The 12,887-nt window shown below is 41.6% G+C and overlaps 1 protein-coding gene across 2 annotated transcripts in view; it reads left to right on the top strand.

Annotated features, from left to right (window-relative positions):
- The first annotated feature begins 8,434 nt into the window (after positions 1-8,434).
- The window catches only part of dachb (dachshund b), a 93,704-nt gene continuing 89,251 nt past the window's right edge, over positions 8,435-12,887 (top strand). For both annotated transcript variants that reach the window (XM_069671964.1, XM_069671963.1), the window contains exon 1: positions 8,435-9,295. In XM_069671964.1, coding sequence (XP_069528065.1) covers positions 8,664-9,295 — 632 coding nt within the window. In that variant the 5' untranslated portion in view covers positions 8,435-8,663. The remainder of the gene's footprint in view (positions 9,296-12,887) is intronic.

Here is a 12,887-nt window from a genome sequence, read left to right as displayed (position 1 = left end):
TTGCCTTCAGGCTCAGCTCCCTCTTACGCCAAAATAAGACATCAAAATACAGAATATATTAAAGTACAAAATCAAAAAACAAGTAAATAAAAAGATTAAAGAATCGGTTAGCCTAGTTTCCCCTGATGCGCACAATATTTTTGGTAGAGAAAAACACAATATAAAGAGGCATAACATGGCGTTGCATATTAGTGTCTTATTTACCAAATAACTTGTTAACGGCAAAAATCCTTCATGAACTGCATGGGCACACGGCAACCGTTGGCTAGTTTGGCTAAAAAGCACAAAGCATTAAAACGTATTCCTTCTGATACTGACGGTAAATTGTCGGCCCAGTTTTAGCCTCATTTGTCCTTTATCTCTCTGTTTTCAGTTGTATTGGTTCTACATGTAAACTACTACTTATTGGTTTTCATCCGTCTTTAAATATTGAAACTGGCCCTGCACGACTGAAACAACGAACAAAACGTACGTAAACTTAAATATGACTGCATCTGTAGCGACTGTTGACAGTTTGCATTATAAATAGGAATATGAATATAAAATGTAGTCATGGAACTCACATTTATTGTGTTTATGACACTTATTTTGTCATAATTATTTTAGGAAATAACATGAAATTCAAAAAAATCCTGAGTACCCCCTGCAGTTCTCCAAAGTTCCACAAGGGGAACAAGTTCTGCCATCTTAAAAACACTGCGTCTAAACACGTTTTTTGTTTCCTATGAAATCCAATGAATAAAACATCCTTAGTACATTTACATTTCTTTTTAAAAATGCTTTTAAAACAAGTTTAATATTTAACTTCTACCTTCTACTTTGGCTTTTCATCACTCTCTTAAATCTTTGGTCTTTTTTTTGCAAAGAACTCAGTTACTCATGATAACAATCATTATAATGGAACTGTAGTTACATATGTAGAATATAATCAGCTGACTTGATACACATCGTGTAATCTTCAACAATTTAACTGCAGCAGGAAACATTTGAGCTTCATGTGGAGGCTTTCAGAGAGCCCACATATCCGACTGTCAGGCTACAACAATCACAGATTCTCAGATGTGTAAACAATGTTCTCAAACTTTACTGACATCCTCTCTCGTTGTGTTGTTCAGGTAACTTTCAGTGAACATACATCATTGTCAAACAGCACTGTACATCCTGCAGCCGCCCTGGGAGTCTCTGCTCACTGATAAATGATATTATTTCCCTCCCTGCTGTCACTCGTGCAGGTTTTAAAGTGAAGGAGAGATAAAAAGAGATGATGTTTGAGGAACACCAACATTTCACCGTTATTATCGGTCATTTACATTCAAAAATATATAAAACTAAGTCTCTCCCTGCTGCATTTTTGAAAATCAAGACGTTTGCTCGACCACGAATAACAATCTAATCCATCATCCATCCACAATTTATCCAAACTTGTTGACTGCTTAAATAAACTATAATGTTTTGGATACTTCAGTTTCGTACCTTACGTACCAGTTAACGCACCAAAAATACCTTCATATAGGAGCCTCTTACTACCTATATTTATGTTCACAGAGAGGCTGCAACCTCTAGTGACCAGCCAGGCGTTAGGTGACGTAGTTTAAAGAGCTATAGAGTCAGTTTGGGGTGGAGGTTGGGGGCGATTGATGGGTCAAACAAACGTAAGACTTCTACCCATGAGACCGTAAAGTACGGCTTTTGCTGTGAAACCAAAAGTCATCGTTGGCTTCTTTTACGTTGCCTACATGACGGCCTGTACGTCATGTACGTAAGTTAACCCATGCCAGCGTTCATATTGGCAGCTATTTTAGATTTAGTCTTCAGACGAAAATGGAAAAATGAAATGAATGAAAATTTACTTGTGTAATATCTGGATCCCTTTTCTTAGATAATCTAGCCCGGACTCTCCCCTCAATTCTTCCACATAATTTGTTACCACAGGGCGTCTCTCCCTCTACCGTTACTACAGTCCATTGGGTTAAATAAATAAAGTGTGTCCATTTGTTCTTTTTTTCCGACTCAACCAATCCGACCAGTTACAGGAAGGCATTGCTTGTACTTTGACAGACAGGTTGGACGCACAGCTGGAGGAAATCTCATGGATTTTAAATGTCCGACAGCCCACCACTAACATTTTAGTCCCGCCTCCTTAACAAAAAAGAAAACTACGTGTCATCACAGTTTTTATGATTAACGATCTATTTTTAGTTCAACGTATCGTCTTCGTCATGGAAAAAAGGTAGTCGACAAACGTTTATTTTCGTTAACGAAATTAACACTGACCCATGCTATTTATATAACTAACCTACCAAGCAAACTTATTCACAACCCAAACCATCTTTTTTCGAAACCTCAATTTTTATACATAAACTTAGAGTGCTTTCACATTAGGTACGATTGCTTCGTACTGTACCTGAGTACGGTTGCCACTCCTCTCTTCTCCCCCGCCGGTCAGCTTTCACATTAGTAATTTCGTTCCGTACCCGAGTACGATTGCAGTAGGACTCCGAGGTGGAAGGTGGCGGTAATGCACCTTAAAAACAAGGAGAAGAAGAGGAGTATCATCAACTACGTAACATTGTTTATGTTATCGTTCCAGTGTCAAAAAGCATGTGAATCACATGATCCCAAGCCCATACAATGGAGCCGACCTTCGCACTATGCCGACTATTATTCATATTTTGGAGAAAATCTCAAGAATGACCCTCTCACCTACATTCCTACGGTATCAGCCATGGCAGTGCAGTTCAGAGGATGAGATCGGTGGTGCTCCGCGCATACACAGATATCGTCCGAGATGTTATAAAAAGCAGTCCACTTCCGTGGTTTGGTACATGCGTACCGTACCCGAGTACACATGAACCGTACCTGAGACCTTTTCAAGTGGACCCAGGCACGGATCAACGAATCATGTCCAAGTACGTTATAGTGTTCACACTAATCAAACGAACCAGACTTTGGGGTCAAGTGTCCTCAGACCCGGGCCCGTTCCGTAATGTGAAAGCCCCCCTAACCAAACTCAGACCGTTTCAGAACATTATCCTTGTGTTTGCTCGATACAAACATGTAAGGATAAGGACCTGACGCGTGCCGTTGGAAGGGGCGCTAATTTAGGGGACGCTATTGTTGGTTGTTTTTGAAGGTAGAAACATGCAACTAATGGACGTTTGGGTTGGAGGAGTTGGTGAAATTTTCCAACAATCCATCCAATAGTTGTTGAGATCTTTAAAGTCGAGATGAAACGGCATTTCGAGAGTATCTAGCTTCTGTATCAGCCTCAGCCTTTATCATTACTCTGCTTCTCTCGCTAATTTATTTATTTATTTATTTTGCTAATCTTCACACTAGTCTACCACTATTATTGGCATTGTAACCATAAGTATGTGTTGTTGTAACAAGAACATATGTTGTTGTTGCTCTCTTTGCCTGTCTCTATCCTGCATCTCCTTCTTTCCCATTTTCGGCCCATCCAGCCGAGGCAGATGGCTGTTCAACATGAGTCTGGTTCTGCTCGAGGTTTCTGCCTGTTAAAGGAAGTTTTTCCTTGCCGATGTGCCGAATGTTGCTAAGTGCTACTCATGGTGATTCATGTTGGGCCTCTCTTTAAATAACATAACAAAGAGTCGGTCTAGACCTGCTCTTTTTGTAAAGTGTCTCGAGATAACTCTGGTTATGATTTGGCGCTATACAAATAAAATTTGATTTGATTTGATTTGTAATGTGACGTATTTCCGAGTGAAACAGGACGTGCAGGCGCAACATATCATTAGAGGGATTTGATTTGATCGTTGAGAAGTGGGCGTAGACAGACGTTCTCCACAGCGCAGTAGCTAGCTAACTGACCGAACATTCTTGGTGCTCTGCGGCTTAATGTTGCAGATCGATTGACAGGTGGATGTCATGATATTATTGGTTGAAATTGGTTGGTCCTAGCTTACGTAAGCACACGTGATATTTTGTTTTACAGGAAGAAAAAATGATAGGATTTTGATATAAGAATACGAAGAAATTGATTTTCTGTATTTTTTTTGGCCTATATTGTCAAATAGATGCACAATATTACGGGGGATGTGATCTAAAAGGATTAAAAAGACATTTTTCATTTCACCTCCACTTTAATCTGGTGAAAGTGAAGCATCGTCCAACTGATTGATAAACATTGCTAGCCCCAGAGCTGCTAGCAGGGCTTAAAAGTTAGCCTGAGTCAACAAGAAGCACCGACCTAGTCATCAAACTGATACAAACTGAGCTACTGACTACTTTTTGTTCTTAGAGTGAATTATGAAGAGATGTGTTTGACTCTTGGTGATACATGCTTCTGATTGGCCCAGAGCAGTGTGACATCATCCATGCAAGTGACAGAAGGTCTTCTTCTTCTTGTCTTTTCCTGCTGCAGAGAAACTGCACCAACATGCTAACATGACATGAAGCAGGATGAGTTATTTAAGGGGCTGAAAGACGTTGAAATGGCCTTTTGTGTCGAACATCGGACCCTTCCTCTTCCTCTCTCGGGGGATGAAGCATCTTACAGACACGTTTTTCCACTTCTGTCCTCTCGCTCTCTTGTCACCTCTCGTTCCCTCTGTTTTCATCTTTCCTTCTCTGACTCTTCCTCGTCTCCTCACGTGTCCTCCTCGGTCTCCTCTTCCTCTCCTCCTCATCCCAAAGTCCAAGTTCATCTGGGTCATTAAAACCCCGCAGAGAGATATTCACCTCCACCAAGACCCCATCTCTCTCTGTCTGCCTGTCCGTCGTCTCTCGGAGTCCGGCTTCAGTCTGATCATTATTAGTCCTCAGAGACAAATGATTGCCCTCGTGTCTCTGACTCTCTCTTCGTCTCTGTTTTTACACCTCTTTCTTTTAAATTTTTCTTCAGACGCCCGCCTTTTATCCTTGACCTCTCGATCCTCCATCAACTGTGTACTTTCCTCTTAGATTCTCACTTGTGTACTTAATTTTTCTCACTTCCTGCTTCCCCTTGTTGTTTTCCAGTGGGTACAAATCCCCTTTATACTGGGGAAACGCACAGCGGTATGTATATTTTCTTGCGATATTTTACACACCAAACACCAAAAATTTGTGCATTTTGTGGAACAATTTGCCATTTTCGTTTTCCTAATACATTTACAGTTTGCAGAAATTTAAACGACTCTGATTGGTTGATATGTTTCCTTCCTTTGCTGCAAAATATAAGATAATAGACTCTTCTTCTTCTTTAAAGCGTTTTTATGTTAAACCAGCTCCAAGTCTGTCCAGAAATGTGCAACTGAAATGCATTTCTGCAAAAAAAAACATTTTAGCACCAAATAGCACCAAAAGCACCAAATATATAAAACAACTTCAATTTAAAATATAGGAAGTAACTTTTGTGTTAATCCAGAAGCTAAAATGGCTTTAGAGACGGTTACACAAGAAGAAACAATAAAGGTGGACTTAAAGTAGCAAATAATATTTGGAGGTTCTTTTAAGTGTGTGCTAACTAACAACAAAGACAATAACTTCTGTCTTTAATAAACTTTGCTGCTGATTTGGCTCCTACAAATAAAAAATCAAGTATTTGTAATTTAAAACTACGGAAGCAAATTCATCCATGCATTTTATTGGCTCTGTGTTTCCGTGATAATGATAATAATTATCGTTTTCTCGAGATCTCAACGTATTTATCTCAAAATAACAGCGCTGCAGCACTGTAACGTCAGATGGTCATCACTCGTATCCCCTCGAAACAAACACAGACACAGGCTTAACTGACCTCATCAGTGTGGGCGATGGCGGCATGGCATGGCTCTGTAATATCTCAGTGACCAGCCTGTTGATTTGTTTACAAAACGAGATCAATAAATCGAGATCTCCAGAAAATAACCAGAAATGAATCGCTATAATGTGGACGATGATTTGAGGACACCAGGTCACATGAAGCTTTTGAAAAAAAAAAAGAAGTTTTATTTCCAAATTTTAATATAAAATAGAAAAAGCAATAAAATCTAATATAATGAGGTATGTCTTATTTGTCAAAGTGAGTATTAACGTCTGACATTGATTTGAGGACACTGGGTCACATGACATGGAAGCTATTGAAAAAAAACATACATTTTACATAAAAACATTAATATAAAATATTAGCAGAAATTAAATCCAGTGTAATGAGGTGTGTCTTATTTGTCAAAGTGAGTATAAACGTCTGAGTATTAAGCCTAAATTCCACAGGATACGTGTCTGCTGCATTCCGTGATCGAGCCCACCCAATGCTCGTCCTTCCGTCTCGGACGCGTCCCAGAAGCGTCTCTCCACTCTGCGCGCTGAGCATTTCTCTCTCTGCCCATTCCTTCATCAGTATATTCAGGTCAGGACAGATGTCCCGTTGGATCCGTTGTTAAAGGTAAATCGTCCTCATCACTTTCATAGTCCGACATGTTTACTTCAACGATGACGTGAATCAGTCGGAATCAAAGTGAAACAGCGGCTCGGTTGGCTTACCTGAGAAACCAGCCTGCTGCAGGCGTAGTGATACTGCATTTGAGAGAAAATAGTGCCAAGAGAAAAGACGCAGTATATGAAATTGTAGGATAATAATTTTGTGTTGAAAATGGATCACCATCGCCTCTTGTTGTTTTTGTAGAGTAAAACTCTTTGTTTTCATGACCCTGGCGTCTCACCGGAACAACTTATTTCACGTTCAGAACCGGACAGAACTCCGACCACAGGACTCGGTGAGTGAGCTAATAGCTTTACATCCAGGACACTATGAGCAAGTATTTCATACAACTTGGTTTCCAAAAATCCGAACTATCCCTTTAAGTGCTCACATCTTTAAAAAAGTGGGCTACAGCTTACTCAAATAACACATTTCACATGACTTGACAGTTAAGTTCTTTAACTTACTTTTCCCAACTTAATCGGTTTCCTCATTTTTTTAAAGTAAACTTGTTAGAATTTACAGTGTAATTATTATATCAGATTTTTGTCGTTGCACCTCAAATACAAACATTAAAGCAACCATAAAAAGTTTCATCCTTTCAAACGTTTGATTTCCCACGTTAGTAAACACAGCTGGATTATCGGCCGGGCAAATCGATCCCAGGGACACTCAGCTCGAGGTTTCTGCCAATGTGCGGAATGTTGCTAAGTGCTACTCGTGGTGATTCATGCCGGGCCTCTCTTTAAATAACATAAAGTGTACGGTCTTGACCTGCTCTTTCTGTAAAGTGTCTCGAGATATCTTTGGTTATGATTTGGCGCTATACAAATAAAATTTGATTGATTGATTGACTCAGCGGCAGGTTCACTGTGCATTATAAAGTCGTTAAGTGTTTGTTTGATTCATTAAAGTTTGTGTAAGAACAGAAACACATGCATGAAGTGTGTAAATTATGTTCTAACATGTTCCCATCCTCTCCTCCTCGATTTCCCCCCCCCCCTCTCTCTCTCTTTCATTCAGTCAGGGTTCCTCAGTGTAATGAGATTACACCGGATTATAAAACCCTGTCTGACTGTAATCCACACCAGTCAATCCCATTTCACTGCTTAAACACACACACACACACACACACACACACACACACACACAGCAGTAATTAATTCTCTCTGCTGCAGCATGATCTTTTTCTTTTCTCTTTTAATCCCTTTTCTTCTTCTTTTGTGATATAATTTATCACCACGTGCCATTTAGCTCTCTTCTCCCCTTACATCCTTTATTCTTACGTCCTTCCTTTACTCATCCTTCCTTTCCTTCCCTCTTTCTTTCTGTTCTTTTGGTCAAGTATCCTTCTTTACTTCATTAAAGACCTGCTTTTTCATCTTTTCTGTCCTTCATTTCCTTCCTTGCTTCCTTTACTCTTTATTTTCTTTCTCCTTCCTTCCTTCCTTTAATGCTGGCTTCTTCTTCCCTCCCTTTCCTTCCTCCCTTCCTTAACTCCTTGTTTCCTTCACCTTCCTTTCTATCCATCCTCTCCTCACCTCTCCTCTTCCAGTCGCTGATCTTTGGTCAGTGTGTGAAGCACATGCGTCCCTCTCGCCACCAGAGCTCGCATTTGAGCCACTGCTGGACACGCACACAAACACGCTCACACGCGCGCGCGCACGCACGCACATGGAGTCAGGGTTGAGACATTTAACCAACTGAGAAAAAAGTGTAGAAGAAGAAAAATAAAAACTTCCCGTTTGCGAATCAAGCAGCTCGTGAGAAAGTTTATGAAACAGCAGAACGAGAGATCTGACCGATACCCTCCGCGCGCACAGACACACACTCACACAAACACACACATCAATGGGGTGTAATAAAGTCCTCCCACTCTCCCCTCGCCAATCACATCAACTGTCCTACAAGGAGTCGTCTCTAATTGGCTCAGTCGGCTGTCAATCATGCATGAAGGAGGCGGGACCAGGACGAGGGCTGACCCGGAGTCTGATCCAGTCGCTTTTACGCACAGACCGGACAGTCCGCTTTCCACGCTCCCGGAGAGCACGAGCGAGAGAGCGGATAGTGGAGAGATAGAGGAGCGCGAGGAAGAAGAAGAGAGGAAGAGGAAAAAGTGAACAGAAGAGACGCACAAGTGTTTCCCGGACTGGAAAGAGAGAGAAGAAGAAAAGTGTGTGAGTGTGTGTGAACAGGAGAGACAGGAGGAGAGTGTGTGTGCGCGCTTTCACCACTCTCCAACACTTCCACCACTTCCATGTCGCTCCCTGGATCCCCTCCGCTCCTCTCGCCGGGCTCCGGCGCCCCAACTCCGGCCGCGCTCTACCGCTCGGCCCCGGACGCGCTCCACACCTCCGGAACCTCCAGCCCCGCGCACACCAACTCCCACTCCCACTCCCTGTCCCCGTCTCCGCGGCTCACCAGCAGCATGCTCAGCGCCTTCCTGCCCGGCTTGGGTAACGGCGGCTCCGCCCCGCTGGTGTCCGGAGCAGCCGGCGCTCTGGGTCCTCTCGGCGGACTCGGATCGCTCAGCTCAGCCGGTCTGACCCCCGGCTCCCCCGGCTTGGCGCAGCCCTCCTCCAGCCCGGGTCTGTGCAGCGAGTGCCGGCTGGTGGAGGTGCACGGCGTGAAGGTGGCCAGCTTCAGCGTGGACGGCCAGGAGCTGATCTGCCTGCCGCAGGTGTTCGACCTCTTCCTGAAGCACCTGGTGGGCGGGTTGCACACCGTCTACACCAAACTGAAGAGGCTGGACATCTCCCCGGTGGTGTGCACCGTGGAGCAGGTGCGCGTGCTGCGGGGGCTCGGCGCCATCCAGCCCGGGGTGAACCGCTGCAAACTCATCTCCAGGAAGGACTTCGAGACGCTGTACCAGGACTGCACGAGCGCCAGGTCGGTCCGCACTTTCATCACTTTTACTGTTTAAAGATTTCACCTAAATGTCTCCGCACGAGCAGGAAATTAAAAGTGCTGAGTTTTACTGAAAAGTTCTCTCTGTGTTTGTAGCGATAAAAGTGACTTTACTCTCCGGATGTTTCACACTTTTAGAGGCTCTTTCCAAACCAGCTTTCCCTCATTTTGACATGTATTCCCTCTGTATCTGTTCCTTTAATATTCCTACATTGGACTGATCCCATCTCTGCATCCTCACTGAGACTCCAGGTGTGTTTGGGACGTTCAGCAACAACGTATACTCTTGTTTTACTGGATATGTGTCTGAATTAAATCACAATTTATTCATTATCACCACAAAAACTTAACGTAAGGTTTATATAGAAAAAGAGGAAGTTATTCTAAACAATATTTCTGCAAATATCCCTCCTTATTGATCATTTATTTACATTTCTATACAATATTCAGATCTTTATCAGGATTGAGTTTGTCTGAATAATCTGATAACATTCCTATAAAGTGACCTGATAATAAATAACATATATTTCTCTGTTTAATGTTAGAGCATCTTTAAAAACAAGCGTACACAACCTCATTGTCCTTCATGTGGTCTCTTTATACACTTGCATGTGTCACTGAGATATTGATGCAGTATTCCTTTAAAAAACAACAGTTTTCAGATATTTATCTTTTTAATAATTGATCATAAACTCGGTGACTTGTTTGCGTAATGCTTTTATTCTTGTAATCGACTTCCTGTTTCTGTTACCAGTGTGAATCCTGTTTTGCTTAGGTGTCAAAAAAGATGCTTTTACTGTATCGACGTCTGAGCCTGATGGAAGAGTGTGCGTGTGTGTGTGTGTGTGATAAATGAGCAGACACATGTTATTTAATAGTTTTTAGTGAAATAGAAACACTGACAGCAAAACAACCTTCTGTTGACTTTACTTATAGAAAAGCTTCTCTTACTCATAATCCATTAGTCTGTGTGTGTGTGTTACTGTATGTGTGTGAGTAAAAGCTTTCCTGTGAGTGTGTGTTGGAGAACTGCAGCTTAAATGTGTGTGTTTGTGTGTAAACAGACACTTTGCAGAGTGTGTTTTATAATTCCTGTTATGTATAACGGTTGTGTGTGTGTGTGTGTGTGTGCGCGCAGACCTGCTTTACGTCTACCTGTCACCTGCTGGTTCACACTGTTTCCGTTGGCGTAACTGCTTCCACCTTTCAAATTAAAGCTCCAGCGTGACGTCTTATGCGTCAGTTTTCTCGCCTCCACCATTTAAAAACTTAAAATGCACCTAAATATGTCAGAAATATAAAAAAAAAATACATTTATCGTGGTTTAAAACTCATTTTTTGTTAACTTAAACTGAGTTTTGTGGATAACCGAAGCATCAAAATGCAGCCCTGCATTAGTGCATCCTTTGGCTTTAGATTGAAATGCTCCAAATCTTCCAATCATCATCCTCCAGATGTGAAAGCGCTCAGAAGCAGCAGCTGTGTGACGACGGTCCGAGTCAGACGTTGAACATGTTTGAGTATTTTTGGTAACAGAAGAATTTTATTTCCTTTTTGGGAAACAAGCTGCAGAAAATCAGTATTTTTAAAGCTTCGAGGACTCGTGTTTTTAAGGGAATGTCTTTAGAATCGCAGCAGAAGTCACAGGAAGTGTCCTTCGTTTCGAATAAGTAAAATATCGTCTGAGTAGAAATATATCGCATGAATTATGATACATTTGTTTTGGTCAAATAACGGTTAATTTGCCTATGTCGTAGGTCGCTTTTTTTCTCCAGGGAAAACATCATTTCGTCTAGGTATTGCATCCACTTCAGCACTGTATTCCTGCGTTCCAGGTGTAACAAGGATTTGAAGGGCTTATTTCCAGACAGCAGTCAGGTCAGGGAACCAGGAGATCCATCGATATTTAAAACACACAAGAGACGTACACTAACGCCAAAAAGGGACAGACGCAGTTCCTTTTTTAAAAGCTTGTGTGTCTTCTGATAAACTGAAAGCCTGAACCTGTTGCGATCCCTTTGTCCGGAAACATTCAATAAAATCCTGCAACAAATTCACCACTTTTAATCAGAAGTTTCCAAATTGTGAGATAAACGACAGGTGCATGATGGGTTTTCTATTGTTCCTGTACTCTAGCTGCTAATTTTGCCCACTTTTAGAGTGCAGTGTTGTCTGAGAAGATATTGTAATACTTTTAAGCCTTTTGCAACTGATTGTAGCAAATTGCACCATAAATCGCACTCTTTCTCTGAGTTATAACTTAACGCACAGACATGATACAGATTCAGTTTGATTTCCATTTTCCAATTTTGTCATTATCTCTAACGTCTATCATCAGTAAACATCCTTAAATCTGCTTAGAAGTCATAGGAAAAAAGATGCGCCTTTTTTAATGCAGAACCTGCCTTAGAAATATCACGTTTTTAGGTTTCTTCAGTATCAAAGTTAATCCAGTGAGACTTTTCTGTGCATGCATGGGAAAATTGCAAAGAGGAGGTGCAGATAGCTAATTCGGCTTACCTTTAATGGTGATACTTTCCCAAATATGTGACCAAATGTAGTCCTGAAGTTGTAGCACAGAGCGAAACCTACTCAAACATACATTCATTTTTATATTTAGTTTGATTCACACTTTCCAATTTTATCATTATCTATAATGTTTATCATCATTAAATGTTGTTAAATCTGCTGAGAAGTCAGAAAGAAAGATGCGCTTTTATCAATGCAGAACCTGCCTTAGAAATATCACGTTTTTAGGTTTCTTCAGTATCAAAGTAATCCAGTGAGACTTTTCTGTACATGCATGGGAAAATTGCAAAGAGGAGGTGCAAATAGCTTATTCAGCCTACTTTTAATGATGCTAATGTGCTAAAATGTAGACAAATATAGGCTTGAAACCTACTCCATCCACGACAGTTCTAAAAACCAGAACATGGGATTGATGACGGGTGTTTATCAAGCTTGTACATACTTTATATACTCGCTCTACTTTTACGTAATTGGTTCTGTTTTGATCCCGGGAAAACATCAACAAAACCAGCGCGGAGGAGAAACATGTTTAGCTTCATGGAAGTGCATCGACTATTTCTGGAAACTCCTTGAAAAGTCCTGGAATTTCACATCCGGGCTGCCGCAGTGGGAACGCACTCGTGTGTGCTTTCAGCTCTGTTTTATTTTCGTTCCATTAGAGATGAGAGTGATGGATGGACAGTTTGAGGTGGCAGTTGTTCAGTTAAAGCTAATTATTAACAGCTTATTGTGTTAATGTGGAGTCAGTGGATTGTCAGAAGGTGTGACTTTAAGTTGATTTAGTTTTAAATGTTCTGTTTTAAAGAGCAGGGTCACTTATTTCTTTATCTCGCTCTGTCACTATTTTTGACTCTCTATCTCTCCTCCGTCCCCCCCCCCCATCTGTTTCTTTTCTGTAAACACACACACATCATCAGGGGTGTATTTCTGTCCCTGGCTAATTGTCCCCCCCTTCTGTCTCCCCCGTCTCTCACCCCTCTCCTCTGTCTCTTCCTCTCAATCACTCCGTCTCCTCTCGCACTCGCACACAGCGGTACGTGTCAGG

The sequence above is a fragment of the Semicossyphus pulcher genome, unplaced genomic scaffold, assembly GCF_022749685.1.
Source record: "Semicossyphus pulcher isolate SPU_LCO1_2020_fin unplaced genomic scaffold, fSemPul1.0.p SCAF_21, whole genome shotgun sequence".
In the NCBI taxonomy this organism is placed as follows: domain Eukaryota; kingdom Metazoa; phylum Chordata; class Actinopteri; order Labriformes; family Labridae; genus Semicossyphus; species Semicossyphus pulcher.
This window is presented reverse-complemented; position numbering and strand designations above follow the sequence as displayed.